Here is a 24585-nt window from a genome sequence, read left to right on the forward strand (position 1 = left end):
AGCGCAGTTTTTTTTTGTGTGTTGTTTTTTTCAAAACAACTGTGCTTGAGGACGGGGATGGGGGGGGGGGGGGGGAGTGTTCCGAGTAAGAAAAACCCCTTTATGAAGTCTAATGGTCATAGGAGCTTGCACCTGCCTTTACCACGATGGTACTATTTTTTTGTGGGACCCCGTGTATTACTTCTAGAGGGGCATAATAGTATTAGAATTAGTAGCCTCACTGGACAAACATCAAGGTTCTCAAATAAAACTTTCCCACCAATCCTAATTTCATGGACACCTATATGGAGCCATTTTACGGAATAGGGTGCTGAATATTTGCGGCTGTTTTACTTTGCATAACTTGTGCGCGGTAATGGGTCAGCCATGTTACTGGGTAGAGACGGCAGACCTGCTGATTTAGGGGTTGTGATCAATCCGAATGATTATTGGAGGCACGAATCCCCCTGAAGACTACCAAGATAACGATTTTTCAGTGTGCACAGAGGTGTGAATAAGGTCATAGAAAAACCCATGGTATCAAGGATTACAAGGCTTCAAAGCCCCCCCCCCAAAAAAAAACACCACGGAGTTTGCTTTCACATTGTGTTTACGCACCCGTTCAGTGTCTCACGGCCAAACCCCCGGAAAAAATGGGATTCGGACGTTTTCCCCCCAATGCGGAGCCATAGACTATAATGGTGCTGACAGAGCGAACGTGCACTCTGCTGTGCATCATTTTCGGGCATGTACACCTTCTGGAGGTGGACACTCAGATGTAATAAATTGCGGGAGGTCCTTAGCCGGAAATCAAGAGGCCCTTAGCCGGAAATCAAGAGGCCCTTAAAAGGTAATTGGAAGGTCCTTAGCTGGCATTTCGCTGTTATGGTATTAGAAGGAACCTGTTTTGAGTCTTTTCGACACCAAGGTGCCACCATTACCAAACGGCTGAGCCCCAACAGTTTCTATAGTATTTTTTTAAACAAACTGATGATTATCAAACTTCATTCAATTAGGGGAACATTAAGCTTGCCATGCCCTGATCCTGCCCAATCTGGCGTAACGGATATCCACTAGGACAGAGTATGCCAACCTAAGCCTTTCCGATGTCCTTCACATGTGCCAAGGATGCAGAGTGCCGCTCATGCACACAGTGAAGCATGGTGGGAGGATGAACCCAGAAAAAAAGGCATCCTTACGTAGGCACCAAAAAAGACATTTTGTTTGCTTTTCTAGTTACAACCATGACTCAAATCTGCTACATGTGAACTGGAACTAAAATGTTTTTGCAGTTCACTTTAATACGAGTTACAAAAACTATTCCCTAATCCAGTTTTAGAAATGCGAATTATCCTGGTAAAATGTGAAATCAGCCCAACTGGTACCACATTGATGGGCTGCACTAAAACACCATATCCTATAACTGTAAGCAGCAGCTCTCATTAAAGGGAACATTTTACTGAGTCCCTTTTTTTTTTTGCAGTCGTTTCTTTAGACCAGAGGTGAAATAACGCTTAAAATGCATCCTCCGTTTTATTTTGCTTTGCTCATTTCCCAAGCGATTTGTAACCGTGAAAGGTTAAACCCACCATTAGTCCCGTCGGGTGATCGCTGCATTGCGCCCTCGCTCATCGGCTTTTTATTATTACTTTTACAAAAAAAAGGCGTCCGTTTACTTGTCCCCATTTTCGACTTTTGGCGTTTGTGAAGTCAGAGCACATCATCTCACTGGCAGGAAAATGGGCAGTGAAGCTGAAAATTAAAAGTGAAAACCTCAACAGTTGCTGATTTTCCAGGGCTGGAAATACTTTTTTTTCCCAGCCGAGCTCATGAAAAAAAAAAAAAAAGGTTAAAATAAAGCAAAACAGAAAATTGACATTACACACATGAATTGCAGCGTCTAAAGTGCTTCTGAAACCCCAGTTCTAAAATGACCTTATTAAATGTCTTGGGCTTCCACAGCAAAAACTACACGGGATTAACCCCTTGCTGGCAAAAAGATGAAGGTCAAAAAGGTCGTTAGTTATAAACATTTCAGCAGAATGATGTCAAAGCAGCTCCACTCATTGTCTACGGGACTGTCGAAAATATCAGCCGGATGCACTGGGCAGTACTATAGACAATGAATGGAGCGAAGGTCAAGCAGACACCACGATCACAAAGTTATATCTGGACATCGAACAGTTAACAAGGCTTCATTCATCTTTCGTAGCTCATGCAAGAAATGGTTAAGGCTTTTATCCTGATGACGCACACGGACAATTATACTACATTTACAGCAGCGATGTCTCCGCACTCAAAGTATTGATCCGATTGTAATCCAGGAGTGACTTGCAGAAAGAGGATCAAGATGAATCTTTATATATTCAGTTACAGATCAGCTTCCCATAACGGCGCGCTGGAAACGGCAGGCGACGACAGCAAAGAAATGGCTGTGGCAATATTCAGGGGGATGGGATCACCTTATTTTAAGAAAATGGCCCGGAGGAAGACATGTAATAAAATAAAAAGTAACCTCCACCTTGGCGGCACTGGCGTCCATCAGTATCCGCTTTCTTCTCGGCCGTCACTCCTGGGGCGTATCCGTCAGTCTGATAGACGGCGATTGTCCACAAGGCCATCTCTGCACCAGTCACACACATAATGGCTTTAAAAACCCCTTTCTGGGGATTGCTGGGAGTCCCAGCGGTAAGACCCCCGGAGAACACACATTTATCATCTACCCTCTAAATGGTGACATGTTTTTAGTTGTAAACCCCATGTAATCCTTGCTTTGAATTCTCTGCTGCAGTGATGCCACATGATCAGGGTCATTTGGATGTTTTGGGTTGTCATTATGATTTAAATAGAGAGAACACAGTAGTTTGACAATAAATGGCTTCACCCAACCACTAACCATGAGTGGAGAGAAAGTTTTCGTGTTATCATTCATATTCTCTGAAAATAGGCCAAGAAAGCAAAAATTCTGCCGGAGTATGCAAACTTTGTACAGTTGTGCTCTAATGGCACAGAAGATGATAACACATGGAAAAAATAAGACTAATATCATCATGGCGGCTAAAGGGAATGTACAATTCTCCACGGCTCGCTCTATTTTGGGATCTCTCCAGTGTCGATGGGAGTAATTACAGTGAGCTGCTGTTTACATGAAATACAAGGAAACGGCATTAAGTATCTGACCGCAACCATGAAAACAAGACACGAGCCTGGTAACACCGTAAGAAAGGGTATCGGGGGCCTATACTCAGAGGCCTGATGGCTAGTGACTAGTGATGAGCGACTGTTGGGATAAGGTGTTATCTGAGCATGCTCTGGTGATAACCGAGTGTCTTAGGCGTGCTCGAATATTATGTTTGGGTCCCCGCGGCTGCATGGTCTCATGGGTGCAGACAGCCGCAATACATTAGGAATTGTCTGCTACAGCCCTGTCCGCCATCAATGGAGGTAATTAAAGGGAACCTGTCACCTCAAATTGGCGGGATATGTAAATGCCTTTTTTCCAGTCCGATGTGCGGCGTTTCGTCTTCATTTCTCCACCCCTTCCGTCCCTGTTGTCTGCAATATGTTCGAGAATTAGAGTACTTGTCGTCCATAGTTGGCGCGTGCGCAATGCAATCTTCGCACGCACAGTATGCTTTGCCCAACTGCGGGCAAAGCCAAAAAGCAGTACTGCGCATGCACCAGTGCACTGTGTCCCGGAAGTATTTCGCTGTGTTCTGGGACATAGTGCACGGGCGCAGTAATGCTTTTCGTCTTTGCCCGCAGTTGGGCAAAGTATACTGCGCATGCGCGAGCGAAGATTGCATGGCATACGCGCGAACTATGGAAGACAAGTACTCTAATTTTTTAACATATTGCGGACAACAGGGATGGGCAGGGTGGAGAAATGAAGACAAAAAGTCGCCATCGGACCGGAAAAAAGGCATTTACATATCTCACCAATTTGAAGTGACAGATTCCCTTTAATGGTCATCTGAGGAATATTTTGCGGTGCTGAATGTACTTGGACAAACCATCAAGATCCGCTGCTGGCACACCCTCTTTAATCCTTTCCCGACCTTGGATGTACCAGTAAGTCATGGTTGGTAAGCACTTACTGATCTTGGACATACTGGGAAGATCATGACTAAAATGCAGCACTGCGACTGAGGTTTCTAACAGCCGGGCACCTGGGCTCTTCACCACGGGAGGGTTAGACACCCCACCTCAGCAACTACGATTGCTGTGATTGGCTGTTAAGAACTGAACAGCCAATTAGGGTGTTTTCAGTGTTTCAGGCAAAGATGTCCAGCCCATGATTGGTGCGGTAACAACACCGATCATAGGCTGGTGCCTAGCAACGCCGGCGTCACCAAGGCCAGCTCTCATTGGTGCGATCAGATGGTGACATTGATTGCACCAGAGTCACAGAGGTGATGTGACTCCCACAGTGACCGCTGTATTGTAGCATCCAACATGTGCAGAGTGGTCAAACTGCTGTTCTGTCACGCTGTGCTGGGCCCTGTGGTGCCACAGCCTTTCAAGCCTGTGAGATCTCTGCTGCTGGTGTTACTGCGATTCCTGAAAGACGTTCCTGATCTGTTCCCAATCTCTAGCTTTTTCCCAATTCACCCCAATCCCCCCTCTACTACCTTTCCCCCACTTCTCCCCCTCCTCACCCTTTCTGCCGCTAAGCGCTGATCAGTACTTGATCACTTCAGCTTTGACAGGTTCTCTTTTTTGTGCATCCTAGAAACCATTGAGCGGCAATCAGTGACACAAATCACTGATCAGCACTCGTGCTCGCTGATTTCCGGGATATTTTTTGTGCACACACATACATACACACACACCACTCCGTGAATGCTTCCTACACCCGATGATCAGATGCACATCACTGATTGGCAACTCATGCTCGCTTTCAAGAAGGACTTAATTTTCCCGTTTTTTTTAATCCCCTCTTTGCACCACATCCATGCTTGTGTCCTACAGCCATCGAATTGCTGGGTTGGTGATTCACATCAGCCTCCGGTTGTTTTTTTTTTGTGTGTGAAAAAAATAACTGAATAAAAATTATTTTTATTAGTTGATAGGACTAGATTAGGGACAGTAAAAAAAAAAAACATACTAATCTGTGTCTACAGAATGTAGTCAGGATTACAGTCCAAAAGTAGGAAAATAAAATTATATCCGTGCATCCTACAGCTGTCGAGTGCTAATCAGTGACAAATCACTCATCGGCCTCCGGTTGTTTTTAATTTATGTGGGAAAAAAAAAAAATTTTAAAAACAATTTAGATTAGTTGATAGTCGCCGATTACTACTGTTTATTTTTACTGTCCCTAACCTAGTCCTACTACAGTATTTTTTGCTGCTATAGTAACGGTGTCAGATATTTTAAAAAATATATTACTGAGCGCCTGCAACTGATATCCGTTTAGCAAATTTGTTTTTATTTTACCAAATGTTTATATTTATTTTATTTTTGTCTTTCTTTCTAGATTTTTTTTTTTGACGTCTTGTAAATTAAATAAATTAACTCCAAAACACACACACACACACACACACACACCTGAATATAATATGGTGTACACATACTTCTACACAGCATACGCAAAAATATGTCCCACTGGTCCCAATCACTGTATTCAGGGGAGGAAGCAAACGCTTTCCTCTCCTCCGACACTGATAGTGAAGGAGAGTCCTCCAGCTGTACAGTGCCATGACAAAGGCCAAGATGTGGAACAAGAAGCTGGCTTTGCACATCGTACAGAGACTGCAGAGTCTGCTGGAGACCTCTGGTTTTGATGCCAACCCATGGTGACCCGCGATCATGTGACTGGGTTACCGATGGGCAGGATTAGTGACGCGCTTCTGGAAGGATCACATTAAAGCCGCTGTCAGAAGTTGACAGCTGCATTTAACAGGTTAACAGCCGTGGGTGGATGGTGATTCCACCCACAGCTGGTAGGGGCACATGTCAGCTGTTCAAAACAACTGACATGTACTGGAAAAGCTGTGGGCTCAGCGCCGGAGCCCACATTAGAGGGAGGGACACGATATGCGGCGTATATGTACGGCGCATGTCATGAAGGGGTTAAAAAAGTTTGAAAATTTCAAAATGTTCCAAATTTGAGCCAAATCTCCATTAGTTTGTTACATCTATTACCTCAAAGTGACAGTGGTCCGAACTGTAAAAATTGGCCTGGTCAAGAAGGTGAAAACAGGCTTGGGGGGTGTAAAAGGGTTAATTACAGACTATAGATGCCCCAGATAAACTCGATGGGAGATAAGTCTGGAGACGCAGCAGGCCATGGTACCACGTTTAGGCTGCTCACAAGAGCGCGAGCAACATGGGGCATGGTGGTGTTTGAAAGCGGGTCTGAGACACAGATTTCTTTGTTGGACCAGTGGTCATTCCTCCAATTCTAAAATGGTGTGGCCACCATACATTACATCATCCCACACTGTCAGGAGCAGGCCCGGTGTGCTGCTCTCTTGTAAAGTCTTCTTTATGGCGTTGCCCATGTGGTCTCCAGACCAATCTCCAGCTATCATTGCAACTAATACAAAAGCAGGACTCCTCACTGAAGAGGACAGACCTCCACCGCAGTCTTGCTCTGCACCACCATTTGAGACCAGTGGCATCAAGGGAGCACCTATAGCTGCACTTTTGAGTTAACGTCATACAAACGCCTAGTGATGGTTTCTGTAGACAGATGCCCTAGGCTTGGAAGGCGATGTCCAATTTCCCTCGCAGAACAGAATGGATCACTAGGCGCCATTCTACCTGAAGATCCCTCTAGACCGCCCCTCCCCTCCGTGCAGTCCCTCGCCTCCGTGCATCCCCTGCCGTCTTTCCAATTCCTCGCTATTCTCCAAACCCCCTGAATACGCAACTTTGGACAATGCGGACATCTCGGTTTAAGAGTATTGCCATCTGTCGGAATGATAAATCAAACTCTCCAAAGTTCAAGGATTCTGTCTGTTCCAGTCATCACCACTTGTCTCACACCGAGAGGAACAGAAGGCGCTGCAAAGTTGGAGAATATGGCAAATTAGTGCCAAAGTCACATGTGGATGTGTCCTAAAATGAAGAAAGCTATGAGGCAAAAGTAATACAGCTGTAAAATACATAAAGTGGTAAGGACGAGCCTGGGACCAGGGTTACATCACCCCCTTATTAAGCAGGAACTAAACTTTTACATAAATCTGACATCTGTGGGAGCGACGCTTCCAGCCTCCCCAGCAGTAATGTGTAACTATATCCGAGATACATTTTTCAGCCGAGGTGTGCTTAATATAATTCAGTGCTCCCTCTGTGCCAGGCGCAGAAAGCCGCCATCACGTAATAGATATCTGCAGGAAAGGCGTTCTCTTCAGTCATAGGACGGATCGCTCCCCATCAGCTAGGACAGGAGAATGGCCGGCTGATTGGGGCAACATCACCTCTGGCCACGATGCAGACTGATCCATTCCCAATAAAACATAAAAATATACATATACATACATACCACTTTTTTTTTTATGTATACCACCACCAACCTCAGGCCATTGAAAAGCTGCTTAGACTTATCCAGCAAGTAGCAGAAATCGGTGACTGTCTTCCTCTCCACCTGGGGGATGTCCTCATCATTGCCCAGAGACATCGCTACTCCTTGTATTGTTCTTTACCCTAAAAAAAAAAAAAAGAGGAAAGAGACCTGTGATTAATAAGTGAAAAATACTCGCTGCAATAAATGAGTTATCCAAAGATTGTCAGTAATCCCCTTAACAGCATAACGTACCGATCAATGGGGGTCCGAATACTTGGACCCCCACAAATCCCGAGGATGGGTCTCTGCAGACCCCCTAATAGATGGAGCAAGATTGTGCACTCATTGCCTGAGACGGCCGAGCGCTGGACATATACAAGGTTAGCACAACCCCCTTAACTGAAGGCATCTGTGCTTTAACATTGCTGAAATCTTGGAGGACCCCTTTAAATAAGAACAGTGAAAGATAGAAGCTTAAGACTTAGGCTATGTTCACACTGGGCGTTTTTGTTGCTTCTTTATGCTCATTTTCAGCTACATTTGACAGTACCAGCTATGTCTAAGATATCAAATCTCATGCACACCGCTTGGTTTTTTTGTCATCAGTATTTTGCAGTTTGCTGGGTTTTTTGAACTTAGACCATTTTTTTTTTCAGCGATTTTCAGCCATTGAAATGGAAAAAATCAAAAGGAAGAAAAAAAAAAAATGCACAAAAAAAAAACACATTAAAACCTGCGCTTTGGCTGCAGCACTTTCCTGCCAAGCACTCAGGTATTGCTACAGAAAAAAAAAAAACTTAGCCTAAAGCGGCCCTTACACATCAGACATTGCTGCCGACTCCAAAGGTTTATTTCAATGGAGAGCGGGGAATAAGCCGCCGGCGGGCTTTTCTTAGCTTTCGGGAACAGGGGCATATCAAATTCCTACATGTAGGAATTGTAGTGAAGCAACAGCAGGTTCCAGAACAAATAGTGCTGTCAGAATGCAAATAAAGACGAATAAAGAGTTGATGGAGCATGAGAACGGGGGACGTATTAGACTATTATATGCACCAAGAGTAGTTTTGATTTGAGGGTAGCTGAAGGCAACCAGGCCATGCAGGTTTTATGTGAAAGTTGTTTTTACCCCTAGGTATTGAGTAGGTACGAGTCATTTCTGCAGTGAATGAGAAGGTGGGCTTGGAAAGAGTTAACCTGGGAGATGCGACGTAACAGCTCTCGGATGCTGAGGCACGGCGGTGACGGTTATGAGAACGGTGGGCGTGAAACACAAGTGTGAGATTCATAGTGGATCCTGACACGTCTCGCTCCTCGCACAATTAGACTCTCGTGTCCAACACTTTAATAAGATCGCTTACATGCCAACAGGCAGAAAAATAGCGAACAGCCTCGGACCGGCACGATGGCGCACTCGTCTTCTTACAGTCTTGGGGCACCAATGCCGGACGGAACACACACTGACACAGTGACATGGGTGACCACGAGAGGCGGCAAGTGGAAAATACGCAATTAAACATCTGGGTATTATCAATATATTGCACGGCGTAAAGCAAGCGATAGCAAACAGCTAGGACAGATCGCCGAATTTACACTATAAATCTGTTACTCGGTTACCCCAACATTTATTATATGTAAATTTAAGGTGGCGAAAACACCCGACCAACGGCGAAATGTCCCAATGCACCCGTGTCTCCTGACTGACGGACAAGGCTTAAAGGCAACTAAAGACCAAAGGGTGGCCTGACGTATTTACTACAATTTCGGCCAGAAATTCCAGTTTCTGGACGGCACAAAGATCGACCAAATTTATAGGGAGACTTGTCTGACTTTGTAACCACTTTACTGCCTCAATTCCTGTCCGTTGGTGAACCAGAGGTCTCGATTTGGCCATTGCCAGGAGGAACATCAGCGCACCACTGTAAAAGTTTGTTGATGAATGGATAAGACTAAGTTCACACATTGCGCTTTTGCTGCAGTTTCTTAATGCAAATTTTAAGCTGCTTTTTACAGTAGCGGCATAAGCAGTGAGATGACAAATCTCAGGTATGAACCTTGTTTTTTTTTCCTGTCGGAACTGGGAAAAAAAACTGCTGCAGCAATGTCACGGCCAGTATTTTTTCACCCATACAAAGCAATGAGTGAGTGCAAAAATGCAGCAAAACCTCATATACCTACCTGTGTTTTTTGGTGTGAAAACCTTAAGGAAGTTGCATCAAAATCTGATTTTTGTAGAAAGCCTATTTACTGCCAAGAGAAAAAAACACAGCAAAAACGCAACATATGAACATAGCCTAAACACATGGGGCTGTTCCAAGTCCTGACAGAGCTGCAGCCAATCACTGTCCTCAGTGGTTCTGCTGAGAATGGTGACTGACTGCAGCGGTCACATGAATCATCACTACAGTTCAGAGACCGGCAGGTCTAAGATTGGTGGGTAGAAGTTTTTTTTTCTTTTATTACAAACACTGAAACTAATGTTGACAGTTAATTTAACGCAGCGCTGCAGCAGCTGTTCCAAGATTTCATTTACGGTATCCTTTTAAATATTTTACTGGATCCAAACCCCTTTCTGATCCGGCAGAAGAGAAGCCATGTTTCTTTTTCATTCCCAGACACGTGCATCTATTCATCAGCTTCTTAGAAATGTTATTTGCCGTCGTACTCTTCTTGCCAATCCAGCCGGCGGGTTTTATTATAATGGGAAGATTTTGCTGCATGCAGTTTGCGGAGCTTTATGGGAACAGCAAGTGACTGCTATAGCCTGGCTGCCCGGACATTGCAGATTTTCTAAAGAAAAAGGTCAGATAATGGAAGCCTCAGGACACCCATCTGTTAGCTTGCCACTCTTTACCTCAATCAATAAAAATGTGAGTAATCAAAAGAGAAAAAAAATAGAATAATGTAAAGAAAAAAAAAAAAACAAGCCGTGGGCGACAAGCTCCGTCCTACTGCCGGCGTACAGCAATAAATAAAAAAAACTCCGGGATTTACGACATGAAATCTCACCACTAGTAAATGTGCTTTATGAAAACTAAAGTAGGCTGTACACTTAAGATAGCCGGCGGCCACATGCTGGGCCGGATGGTCGCCGTCCCTCCTGGACGCATTCAAGTCAGGAAGCTTGGCTTCTGTATGGCGAGAGGGCAAAAAGTCGCTGCCAGCCCTTTCCCTCCTGTTAATAAAGGGATCGGGCATGTTGAAATCAATCAGCTCCATCCTAAATCAGGGGTAGACTCCGATTGGCTGCAGACTCAAGTGCTGTCCCTGAAAGTAAGGGGACTGGCGGGGAAACAAGGAGCAGCGAGAAATCAGTAGATGAATACAATTTATGATAAAAAAAAAAAATGTGGATACTCCCTTAAAGGATGACATTTCACGGCATTTTTTTTTTTTTTTTTTAAATTTAAACCGATTACAATTATTAGATTCTGGAACAGTTTTTACTTTTGTGATCCTCCGTTCCAATGTTACGCTCCCCCCAGAAATAAAGCTGTATAATTTCCCTAGGCGTATACCACAGACCCTTGTGGGTGTGGGCGTGTTTTGATTGGCCAACGTCAGAGGATGAAAAGGGAGACGCCCATGAGAAAGTTCTGCCGACACACCCAGTTGGCTACAGGGATGACTTGCACAATTACTACCGGGGTATAACTTTGGAACGGAGAGGCATAGAAGAAAAAGAAAAACTGTACCAGAATCAGCAGAAATTGGTGGAGCTTAAAAAACTCTGAAAAGGCAAAGTAAACATTTGTGAACAATTCTGTTCTGGAATACCTTTCTCTACAATTATTCTTTTACCAGGTCTGCTGTGCTTCCTGGAAATATCCAAAATTATCAATTGGACATTACCAATCCTATTGACTGTGGGACATCTCCCTACACAGTAGTAAAGTAATGATTATATGCCAAGGTGAAAGGTAAAGTCCAAGACAATGTAAGAAAAGAGTCAGCATCCTGGCAGCAGGCATTGTGAGACCCCAAAGGAAGAAAGGCGAGGGGGTGTTCAGCATTACGAAGGGCGCGACTAAGATCTCAGGAACAATTAGCAATCAGGAAAATCCGCACAAGAGCAAAAACTACCGTCAATGGCGTTCTGCAGAGCTGAATATTCTTCTGTATATAAGCGGTGTGAATGGTTGGTGAAGGCTGCTGCTTGCCGAGCCTGGGAGCAGTGAGGGGGAGGCACGGCATGATCCAAAGCTCATGAGACGGCAGAGGGGAAAGGTTTTCGGGCATTCGGGAGGTAGCACGGCTAGAAAAACTGCATGGGATTGTAAAATACATCATTTCATTCTTCTACAAAGAAACAACAAAATCAGGAGGACATGTTTTCTGAAGCATCTGGTTTTTGTGACCCATTTTCTATTGCTGGAAAAACCTTAGAATTTGCTTTTAGAGATCAATTTTAAAGAATATTTGGTAAAAAAGAATATAGGCGAATAAACCACGCACTTTTTTTTTTTTACAGCTAATCAATTTGTGGGCCTATCACTTGTACAGCTCATCCTTACACCATGCCCTGTGAATATACCGTAATACCGCCACACTGTGCCCCCCCCCCCCCCCCCAAAAAAAAAAAATAGAATTAGAGCTTACCGGTAATTCTCTTTCTAGGAACCTTCCACGACAGCAGTATCGGAGGATGTCTCCCCACCCTAATAGGGGACAGGAACAGAAAGAGGTTAAATACCCCTCCCCTTCCTGCAACCACCAGTGTTTTTTCTGGACACAGTAGCATGTTTAGTTACCACTTAAGTGCAGGAAACATTTAATACATAAATCAGATAGGGAGGGAAATTAGTGCTGTCGTGGAAGGTTCCTAGAAAGAGAATTACCGGTAAGTTCTAATTCTATTTTCTCTAGTCACCTTCCACGACAGCAGTATCGGAGCAATACCAACCGCTAATTTCTTTAGGGAGGGACAACAGCCTGGAGAACTCGTCTGCCAAACGATAGGTCCCTATTGAAGTTGAGCATGTAGTGCCTGGTGAATGTATGGACTGACGACCAGGTGGCGGCTCTGCAAATCTGCTCTGAAGATGCGCTACCCCTCTCTGCCCAGGAAGTTGAGACTGCACGGGTGGAGTGTGCTTTTAGAGAAGCTGGAGGAGTCAGATTCTGGGATGAGTAGGCAAGGCTAATGGCCTGTTTAATCCAATTTGCTATTGTACTTTTGGCTGCCTTCTTGCCTTTATTACGTCCTGCCCACTGGACGAATAGATTCTGATCCACCCTCCAACTTTGTCTGTTGAAGGTAGAATAGGACCACTCTGCGGACGTCCAGGGTATGAAAGACCTCCTCTTTTGGGTTAGATGGATTCGGACAGAAAGAGGGCAAGATGATTTCTTGATTTCTGTGGAATTCAGAGACCACTTTAGGCATAAAGGAAGGATCTAATTTCAGGATTATGCTGTCCATAGTTACGGTCAGGAATGGCTCCCGGATTGATAAAGCTTGTATCTCCCCTATACGCCTGGCGGTAGTGATAGCCACCAGAAAGACTGTTTTTAGGGTCAAGATTTTTAAGTTGGAGGTTGAAAGGGGTTCAAAAGGGTCACCGGTCAGACTCTTCAGGACAAGATTCAAGTCCCACGGAGGGGTGTGGATGAGACGTCTTGGACGGATTCTTGTTGCTGAAGCTATAAACCGTTTGATCCATCGGTGACTTGCCAGATCTTGGTCAAAGAAAGATCCGAGGGCCGACACTTGGACCTTTAGGGTACTTGGTGAGAGTCCCATCTCCAAGCCCTTCTGGAGGAACTGAAGGATTTGAGCAATTTCTGGATTAAATGGATCTGGTTTGTTCGGAAGACACCATGAAGAAAATTTCTTCCATATTTTCCCATAAATGGCATTAGTTATCGGCTTCCTACTTTTTTGTAGGGTTTCGATCACGTCTTGAGAGAGCCCCCTGGCCTTCAGGATCTCGGCTTCAGAAGCCAGGCTGCTAACTTCAGCTTGTGCAGGTCTGGATGAAATAGAGGACCCTGTTGAAGCAGGTCGCGTCTCTGGGGAAGGATTGGGATTGGACCCTCCAGGCACATGTCTGTTAACGCGTTGACCCAGCCTCTTCCTGGCCACAGTGGGGCTATCAGAATCGTTGAGACTTGGTCTATCCGGACTTTCTGCAAAGCTCTGGTTAGCAATGGGATTGGCGGGAAGGCATACGCTAGGGTTAATTCCCAAGGATGTGAGAATGCGTCCAGTCATTGAGTCTCGTTTGAGGTGCTTAGGGAGAAAAAGTGGTCTGACTTTGTATTCTGTCTGCTGGCGAACAGGTCCACCTCGGGGGTTCCCCACCTCTGGACCAAGGATAGGAATACCTCCTGGTTTAGTGACCATTCCCCAGGATGAATGTCCCTCCTGCTGAGGTAATCCGCCTGGGAATTGTCCAGCCCTTTTATATGTACTGCAGAGATGGATAGGAGGTGTTTCTCTGCCCAGGAAAAAATCCTTCCAGCGGTTAACTTTAGGCTTGAGTATCTCGTGCCCCCTTGGTGTCGGAGGTAGGCGACAGTGGTCATGTTGTCGGACATTACCCGTACATGGTGACCCTGGATGAGGGCCGATGAGGCTTTTAGCGCCTCCTCCACTGCTTTTAACTCTCTCAGATTTGAGGAGCTGCGTCTCATCTCTGGGGACCACAAACCCTGAAAGTGGGATTTCTCGATCACAGCACCCCAACCTCTCTGACTTGCGTCTGTTGTAAGTACTCGGAGAGGGGTCTGATCCCAGCTGACTCCCCGCTGTAGGTTTCGGGGGTTCCGCCACCATGAGAGGGAGGATCTTACATGAGTGGGAAGAGGAATTTTCCTGGATAAAGCCATCTGGTGTCCTCTTGAATACGACAGGATGTGAGATTGGAGAATCCTTGTATGGGCCTGGGCCCAGGGGACTGCCTGGATGCATGATGTTAGAGAACCCAGGATTGACATAGAATCTCTTAGAGTTGGGAATTTCTGGTCTCTGAATCTGGAGATCTTGTGGACAAGATCGATGCGACGGTCCCTGGGTAAGAAGGACATTCTCTTCTCTGAGTCCAGAAGAACCCCTAGAAATTTCTTCTGAGGAGATGGCTGGAGATCTGATTTTGCCAGATTCGGAATCCACCCGAGAGACGTTAAAATATTGAGAACCTTCGTCACGTCCTGATTGAGGCGAGAAGCTGATGGGGCAATGAGGAGGAAGTCGTCCAAGTATGGAATGACGCAGACCCCCTGTTGTCGGATAAAGATTATCACTTCCAACATGATCTTGGTGAAGACCCGTGGAGCTGATGATACTCCGAAAGGAAGGACATTGAACTGGTAATGGCTGATCCGTTTGTTTCGGGAAATGGCGAACCTGAGGAACCTCCTGTGGTCTGGATGTATTGGCACATGGTAATATGCGTCCCTCAGGTCCAATGTGGCCATTACCCAGTTCTGTCCAATCAGCGGGATTGCTGATCTGATAGATTCCATCTTGAATCTTCGATATCTTATCACCTGATTTAAGGGTTTCAGGTTTACGATAATACGGTGTTTGCCTGAGGGTTTGTTCACCAGAAAGAGATGGGAGTAATGGCCTTCTCCCCTTTCCCGATGTGGTACGTGGGAAATCACTTTTTCCCGGAGCAGGCTTAGAATATCCGACCTCAGAGCCTCCTGAAGTTTTGGAGATTGTGGAGAAGTGATTGTTAGCTGGTGAGGAGGAGGACTCTCGAATTCCAATTTTAGGCCGTCCTGTATGGTACGCAGGACCCACTGATCCCTGGTGATCTCCTGCCACCTGGAGAGAAAATTCGAGAGTCGACCCCCGACCTGGGAGCAGTCATTGTTTTTCAGAGGACTGCTGGGGCACCATGATGTTTCTGGTTTTCCCACCTTTGGGGTAGCTCCATCGCCCCGTTTTGCCTTTTCCCCTATAGTTCTGTTGGGGTGGTTGTTCACGGGGGGGGGACGAAAAAACCGCTTCCTCGGGTACCATTGTTCTGGAAGGACCTTCTTTTTGTCTGAAGCCATGTCCAGGATGTCGTCCAAGGCTGGTCCAAAGACATGATGGCCCTGGAAAGGGATACCACAAAGTTTGGACTTCGAGGTAATGTCTCCTCCCCAAGACTTAAGCCACAGGGCCCTCCTTGCTGAGTTTGTAAGGACAGCGGATCTAGCGGCTACCCGAACTGATTCCGCGGAAGCGTCCGCGAGGAATCCGGTTGCTTTTTGGAGCAAGGGGAGAGAATTAAGGATGTCTTCCCTGGATGTACCTTGTACGAGGTGGTTCTCTAAGGTACGAAGCCAAAGAAACAACGATCTGGCCACACATGTTGAGGCCACGTTGGATTTCAATAAGTTAGTTGAGGTGTCCCAAGATCTTCTCAGCAAACTCTCAGTTTTACGATCCATAGGATCTTTCAGCTGGGAGGAATCCTCGAAGGGTAGGGCCGTTTTCTTAGTTACCCTTGACACCTGAACATCCACTTTGGGCATATCAAATAAAGAACAATCTCCCTCCAGGGGAAAGCGATTTTTGAACTCAGATGGGACGTTCAGCCCCTTTTCTGGCAGGCTCCACTCCTGAAGGATGATGTTCTCGATGTTTTCATGTATGGGGAATCCCTTTACCGATTTAGGTTTCAGACCCCCGAACATATCATCCTGTACGGAATGGCCCTCTATCTCCTCCTCTACCCCCATGGTGCCTCTCACCATGGCAATTAACTCTTCCAAATCTTCAGAGGAGAAGAGGTACTTCCTACTATCAAGTTTGGGAACAGAAGTAGAAGTAGAACCCTCTTTTTCCCAGCTGTACTCTGAACCCGAGGTATGTATCTCGCCTGAGTCAGAGTCTGAGGCTACCCGGCCCAATTTCCTTTTCTTAGGAGGGGAAGGCTGCGGAGTCGGGGCTCGAGAGAAGGTTGCCATAGAGGACTGAACCTCCTCCCTGATGAGGGTTCTGATGCTATCCATTAAAGAAGGCTGTTCGCTACGCAGCACTTCGTCTGTGCATGGTTGGCAGAGCTTCTTTGTGTATGCTGAGGGGAGCTTGGCTGCACAAGCACCACACTTGCGGCTGGGCTTCCTAGTGCCAGTGACCTTGTCTCCCTGGAACGAGAGAGAGAGGTGGACTGGGCTCTGCAGTGGCAGAGTGAGAGGGTTTGTCGCCATCCATAACGCCAGAGGTACAGTCACAGACAGACGTCTCACTAGGAGGGCTACCTCAGTCAGGAATAAGTAGTCTTACCGAGATTCCAGCGAGTTTGGTGCTCCTCCCTCGATAGTGTCCCTGGGGGGGGTCCCAGACGCCCGCCCTGGCCGCCGCTGATGTTCCCAGCTCAGGACGCCGGCCGGCGCGCGCCAAGGCTCCAGTTCGAAAAACCGGAAGTCCCGGAACGCGTCACTTCCGGTGCGCATGCGTGCCAACCCAGCAGCAGCGTGGGGAGAGGAGGAAGCCGGGGAGCTGCAGGAGGACCCCGGAGCACTACACCGCTCTGCATTGCCACCCGAAGGAGGCGCAGGAAGAGCGGGCGGAGGTCCCAAGTCACGCGGGGACCGCGGAGATGGGAGCAGTCTGGAGGCGGAGGAGGAGAGCGGAGCTCCCGACCGCGACTGCCCGGCTGTCAGGTAACAGTGCTCTCGTTCGCCGGCCACGGCAGCACTATCGGAGAACCTCTTCATGCCCCATAGGGGACAGGAAAAACACTGGTGGTTGCAGGAAGGGGAGGGGTATTTAACCTCTTTCTGTTCCTGTCCCCTATTAGGGCGGGGAGACATCCTCCGATACTGCTGTCGTGGAAGGTGACTAGAGAAAAAGAGGATTTTAACTTCCAGTAAACACCCCATTCAGTCTCCTGCTTGCAGAGAGCTTGGCCCGCCGTGCGCAGCAGAGAGCTCAGCCTGCCACACACTTTACAGTCTAAACTATTTAAGATGAGACAACCCTTTAAGTTCATGAATACAACGGATACCATGGAGGATCATCAGCAGTAACATTTTGTGGTCCACAGGGGAATTGCCAACCTTTTTATTCTTTTGTCCGGGAGACTCAGATGTTGGAGGAATGAATAAGTGAGGCTATGGTTCACATTGGTGACATCTTCACCTCAGGTTGAAACATGTTAGAATAATATATATGACAAGCGTCCGAGCACATGGCGGCACTGTGCTGCATGTAGTCTTGGGCTGTGCAGCTTGTACTGGGGGAGATGTGCTGGCAAAAAAATGTCACCAAGGCGCAGTAATTTGCCTAATTGGTACATAGTTGGGCACCACAATCCAAAGTCTACCCGGCGAGATGGATTATCTGTGGGGGTAAATGTATACATCTGTCTGTGCCTGGGTCCAGAAGTACTGGCTGCATGAGTTGGTATCGAGTTCCCCACTTTGGGAAGAAGACATTTAAGGTTTATATTGAGTGTCACATCTATAGGTGACTTCTACTTCGCTTAAAAAGAATCTGTCACCGGGTTTTTGCTATCCCACCTGATAAAAACATTAGGTAGGGGCAGAGAACCTTATTCCAGCGATGTATCACTTACTAAGCTGCTTGGAAATTTGATGCCATGGTGATTGTATCTGCTGCAGATCTTGCAGTTTTTTAAATGCTGAGCTGTGTATAACCCCACCCACACCGATTGGCAGCTTTCTGCCTATGCACACAAAAATCTGTCAGTCGTGGGGGCGGGGTTATGAATATGGAAGACTATGGCAGCAGGTTTACTAGTCCTCTAGTGATATTCTCCTACTAAGATTGTGATTTTATCCAAACTACACTAACTCGGTACCGTAATTTTGTAAGATTCATCACAGCAGCTAGTCAGGAGTTGAGAGGTAGAAGGTGGGGGAGGGATAAAAGCAGCTAACTGCTGTAGAGATCTTAAGGGGCTGGAGAGAGGCGACTAGAATATGAGGAGTTAACCCCTCTCCTGGAATGTAGGCACTCTAGGCCAGGGTCTGGGCAAGCACTGATGGCTGAGCTCCATGGAAATTAGCTGTACATTATGAAAGATAAATGCTCTCATTGCAGGAGAATAACAGCAGACAAAGAAAGCAAGTCAATTGCAAACCTGCTTATTTTTATGCTGTACATCCCAAACTGTCACGGATATGCGTCCTTTATAGGACGCGCTTTAAAATCAACATCAAAAACTGCTTAAGTTTCTCTGAATACCCCTCCTATTGATTTCAACGGATGATCCACATCGATTTTCATTTAGCGAGTTTCCATCCAAACCTCGTTCTCAAAACATTGTCAAGAAAATTAAGAAGTGAAATGTGAGTCATTGTGGGATCTGATAAACTTGCGCAGTCAAAAGGCTGCAAAAAAGTGTGGGGGTAGTTTGTGTGTCTGCTCCTTCCTCATTCATTGAATTAAAAAAAAAAAAAAAAAGAAAAAAGAAAAAAAGAAAAAAAAAAAAAAGCTGTAACCTGATCCCTCAGTGGGTTGGAAACCCATCTTACATTGAACAAGACATTCATACATATATTTTTTTCCCCTCAGAATTACCAGCGAGTTCAGTAGGCAGGGGGGGATAGATAGTGAATATTGTTGTAGCCTTCAATTTATTTATTTTTTATAATTGTTTTATTTTTATTATGATTTTTATTTTTATATTATGATTTTTATTTTTATATTATCATTATTTTTATATTATTTTTATTATTATTTCTTTTTATTGTCTATTTTTATTTTTTTGTTTGATGATAATCTAAAGAACCTTAAAAAGAATCTTAATAAAAAAAAATAAAAATTAGGCTATAAATACCTGTAAATAATATCCTACCATCTTTTTCCTATAGAAATAGCTGCACCCACGTGTCAATATCACATATCGCCATAATATGAAATATCCACAGAGCTACCAATGACCTTCACGGTGAAAAAAGCCACCGACGGGTCATATATAATAGCAACTCATGAGCTACGATCACAAGGGCAATTAATGTATTTATATTGGGTGTCTGAAGGCGAGATCAATACATACAGCGATTTTAATACGTGTGCGTGTGACCCGTGATTTAACCTCTTCGCTGCCGCGACCATTCCATATTGGTAGGGCTGGATTCGGAGACGTTGGCGCTGCAGAAGCCTATAATAAGAGCAATTACCTCTGCCAGGCTATTAACATTTCCACAATGCAATTAATTTGCATTAGTGGTGTTTAAGGTCCTAATTAAGAAAACGTTCGCTCAGAACGCTGCCTTTCGCAATAACTATTCCGGCCTCTCGCTGATGTGATGCCTGAAAGGAAATCTTAATGGTAAAATCCCAATTAAAAAAAAAAAAAAAGCATTTTGCGGTAACAGCGCGGCTGTCACCGGGACAAGAGCTGTGATCGTCATACACGGAGGCATCGATGTGTTACTTATTGTGCTGTGCACACGGATGACGCACATCGGAGGTCTACTTCACGCACGAGGAGCGGCGAATCGGACCACCCCTGGAAACCTCCAGCAATAATCTACTACATTATTTGTTCCTTAAAGGGATTGTCCATTACTCACACAAGACCTTCTTAAAAGGTGTAAAAAAAAATTAACAGATTCTCACCACCCAAACCAGCTCCGTTCGGTAACATTGCTATGCCCAGTGAGCACTGCCGCCAATCAGTGGGTGCCATTGGGCTGCAACGCTTACACAACGCTCCCTTGGTTGTCTGAGGCTGGCAGCAGTGCTCACGTGACGCAACGTTGTGCAAGTGACAAAAACCACAAGAATGACACAGGTGCTGGAGGAGAGGGTTTGTTTTTATTTTCTACACTAGAGAATGTAGTATTTAAAAAAAAAAAAAAAGTCCACAACCCCTTTAATATATTACCAGTTTAAAGACCATGAATGCTTAAAGGGGTCACCCCCCAATCCATACACATGCATGCACAACTCAGCTGAACATGTAGGTATTTTCAATAAAAAGTAGCCTCTGATGGCGACTTATCGCCTACGAGAACAAAAATCAGGCACGTTGAAACGAACAGACCAAAATTTGCAGAAGGGGCATAATTAGGGCACTTTATTCACATACATATAGACTGCCTGTCTATGCCCTAGCTCAGCAATGATGGCATCGCAATGCTCGGACTGTCCGGCGTCTCTCTCCACCCGAGCAGGACATATACATGCTGTCTGCTAGGCCAGTCCGAGCGTTGCGATGCAATCCTCGTTCCAGTTATATGGGCGATATACTGAAGCCTTAGGGGAGGTTTACACGGATACATGAAGTGGAGACCGAACACGAGGCCCTCCAGATCGCGGAGACCCCCAGAGATCAGCAAGGTAAGCCCTATCCCATGCATAGGAGATCACTCTTTATTTCTTTGAATTTTATTTATTTTTTAAAAAAAACCTGAAGGCTAGAAATAAATCACAAGATGAGGAACAAAATGCAACATTAATGTCACAAGATATTGTATCATCGAGAAATTAGCTGCACATCAACATTCTTTTGTTACATTAGAACCACTGCTCAAATATCCAGATATTGCTGCGTTACTTTGGCCCCTTTCACACATCAGTTTTTTGCCATCAGTCGCAATCCGTCAAATGTTGAAAAAAAAAAAAAAACTGATGCATCGGATCCACTTTTTCGCCGGATCCAGCTAATTGGATCCAAAAAAAAATAAAATAAATAAATCGGAGAATGCTCAGTTAAGAGGAAAAAAAAAATAAAAATCCCGTTGCCGGATTCCGTAATGTGATGGATCCGGCGCCATTGGCTTCCATTCTAGCAAACGACGGACGGCGATGTATCTATCGCTGTACGTTTTTTCGATGGACAAAAAACGTAATTATATTATTTATTATTATTATAGCGCCATTTATTCCATGGCACTTTACTATGCCCGATTTCTCCGGCCGCCAGATAAACAATTTGACGGTTCCGGCGAAAAACAGATGAAACGTGAGGCCATCCGTCGCAAATGCAAGTCTATGAGAAAAAAACTGATCCGGCGGCAACTTTTGCCGGAAGAGTTTTTTTCAAAATTCGTCGGATTGCGACAAGGGGTCTTTTTGCAGTCTGTCACAATCCGTTGGCTCGACGGATCAGTCGCAAATTGTGAAAAACTGATGCGACAGATTCGTTATTTCGACAGATCTGACTAGCGGATCTGGCTAATTGGATCGGAGCATGCTCAGTTAAAAAAAAGACAGAATCCGTCGCCGGATTCCATCATTTGACGGATCTGGCGCCATAAGATACCATTCTAGCAAACGACAAGGGATCCGTCGCCGTCCGTTTTTTCGACGGACACAAAACATTACTTTGTCCATTGTCTCCCACCACCGGACAAACAATTTTCGACGGATCCGTGAAACTGGAGGCCACCAGTTGCTAATAGAAGTCTGAGGAAAAAAAGGATCCGGTGGAATCAGTGTGAAAGGGCCTAAGATTCTGCGCTATGCATTGCAGCTTTATCAGCCTCCATTCCATATTAAATATCTTAATGACTTAACGACATTTTAAAGCAGAATGAACCTGATGAAGCAGGTGTCTTAATAGCTTCGAGTACACACGGCTGCCATATTACATGTCACCAATTATTCAGGCCGCTGGGAAGGCTGCCACGTCCACCGCATACAGAGAAGCCGTGTCTGAGCAGATGGAAGGGAAAACACAAATAACAAATAACGGCGCACGTCAGCTGGGAAAACAGTAACGTTAAGTGCCAGTCATTTAAATACGGCAACACTTGCTAAATTTACTAATGTAACCGCTGGGCAAATCGCTGCAGTGTTTATTTCATTATTGCAACTGATCAGTCCAACAATAGTGCACTTAATCAACAATGAGTGTAAGACATGAAAATATATAAAAAAATAAAGAAACCTAATTTTTTTAAAAAGTCTACTCTTAAAAGGGAATCTGCCACCAGGTTTTTGACTCCTAACTTGAAAGAACAATGATGTAGGGGCAGAGACCCCGATTCCAGCAATGCAGCACTTACGGAGCTACTCGCTGTAGTTTTGATAAAAATCACTTTTATCAGGAGATTAACACTAGAACACTAATAAACCTGCTCCCAGGTAGTCCTCCATATTCATGAGCTCTGTAGAAACCCATCCCCATCACCGATTGGCATTTTTCTGCCTTTGTACAATGTGGAGAGAACGCGGTGGGCGGGTTTATACAGAGCAGCAGAGAACACTGAATTAAATCAAGGCTACAGCAAGCAGCACAGTAAGTGCTGGAATCAGGGTCTCTGTCCCTACATCATGCTGCTCAGAAGGGGTGGAAAAAAAAGAAAAGGAGTAAGGTGGAAGGGGAAAAGGAGTAAGGTGGAAGGGGAAAAGGAGTAAGGTGGAAGGGGAAAAGGAGTAAGGTGGAAGGGGAAAAGGAGTAAGGTGGAAGGGGAAAAGGAGTAAGGTGGAAGGGGAAAAGGAGTAAGGTGGAAGGGGAAAAGGAGTAAGGTGGAAGGGGAAAAGGAGTAAGGTGGAAGGGGAAAAGGAGTAAGGTGGAAGGGGAAAAGGAGTAAGGTGGAAGGGGAAAAGGAGTAAGGTGGAAGGGGAAAAGGAGTAAGGTGGAAGGGGAAAAGGAGTAAGGTGGAAGGGGAAAAGGAGTAAGGTGGAAGGGGAAAAGGAGTAAGGTGGAAGGGGAAAAGGAGTAAGGTGGAAGGGGAAAAGGAGTAAGGTGGAAGGGGAAAAGGAGTAAGGTGGAAGGGGAAAAGGAGTAAGAGGGGAAAAGGAGTAAGAGGAGAAAAGGAGTAAGAGGAGAAAAGGAGTAAGAGGAGAAAAGAAGAAGAGGAAAAGGAAAACAATTCAACTTAATAGGCGCTAGACCCCCCCCCCCCCCCATATGATACTGATGGCCCCTCCCTAAGGGAAGGTGATCAATATCTGTCTATTTAAAAATCATTGTAAGCTTATTATCCAAATTAGAATATATTACATATAATACAAATAATTAGAATATGAGTAAATGTTGTTGGAAGTAACAGGACACTAACATGAATATACTAGGAAAACACATCAGCAGCAGCTCCTTAAGCTTTAGCCTACAGTTCCATGATGGTGCAGCCGATCATAGACCTCAGCAGTTCTGTAACAGAAGGGTGAAGTAATGGCTTCCAGTCCAGTCTAGATTTGGATCTGGTCTGCTGGAATTCTTCTGAGGAGCGGTTCTGCTACTGATTAAAAATGTATTACCGTGTAACCCCTTCCTGACATGGCAATATTTCATTATTATCTCCTTTTCTTCCAAGAGCCGAAACGCTATTTTTTCCATCCACATAGCTGTATGAGATATTGGTAAAATGCCTGCCATTCAGCAGAGTAATAGAAAAAAAAAATTTCAAGTGCGCCAAAAATGCAATCCCTTTTTTTTTTTTTTATTTGGGCAGGGGAAGGGGGGGGAATTTTTATTTTTTATATTATTAATTTGAAAATTCTATTTAAAAACTGTACTTGTGTCGCAATGTTTTAAGATGGGTAATGTTATGTTAATTGGTAGACGGAGGAGTTTGATGGCTTTTTTCTTATTTTATCGATACCATCTCTGGGTACAAACAACATTCTGATCAATCTTTGTTTTTAATGTTGGGGGTGACTTAAAAACCACAAATCCGGCATTTCAATTCCCCCCCCCCCATTTACAGGGTTTACCATCAGGTAAATTCAATTATAATACAACAATACCAAATGTGTAGATTTTCATTAATTATTTAGAATAGGGGACAAGAGTGGGTGACTCCAATTTAGCACCTGAAATAATCCGATCACAGACTCCGCCTGCTGCGGTTAGAGGCACATTACAGCTGTGTAACACGGGCATCGTGTGCCGGGAATGATGCGGGCTCAGCTACTGAGCCTGCATCAATGAAAAACAAAAATCTGACAATGGATGCACCAATACATCATATCGGTAAAGTGTTTAATCTTCTTGCAATTAATAATACACCTGTATTTGAAAGGGACCCAGTCATAGTGAAATCTGCAGGCAACATGTTATAAAGCAGGAGGAGCTGAAAAGATTGATATATAGTTTTATAGGGACATATTAATTACAACTATTTCTTTAAAACATCTTCCAATGCTTAGGAGTCCAGTGGGCGGTTCTGACCAGCGATTGACAGGCTTCATTGTTTAAGCATGGATACCGAGGTAATCAATGAAGTCTCAC

General features: G+C 45.0%; 1 protein-coding gene across 1 annotated transcript in view; it reads right to left on the reverse strand.

Moving 5' to 3' along the window:
* Positions 1 to 24585, reverse strand: part of SCAI (suppressor of cancer cell invasion) — a 138503-nt gene that overhangs the window by 71860 nt on the left and 42058 nt on the right. Inside the window, exon 2 of the mRNA XM_077283584.1 lies at positions 7503 to 7632. Within this exon, the coding sequence (XP_077139699.1) occupies positions 7503 to 7606 (104 nt within the window). The 5' untranslated portion in view covers positions 7607 to 7632. The remainder of the gene's footprint in view (positions 1 to 7502; positions 7633 to 24585) is intronic.

This window comes from Ranitomeya variabilis, chromosome 2, assembly GCF_051348905.1.
Source record: "Ranitomeya variabilis isolate aRanVar5 chromosome 2, aRanVar5.hap1, whole genome shotgun sequence".
In the NCBI taxonomy this organism is placed as follows: Eukaryota; Metazoa; Chordata; class Amphibia; order Anura; family Dendrobatidae; genus Ranitomeya; species Ranitomeya variabilis.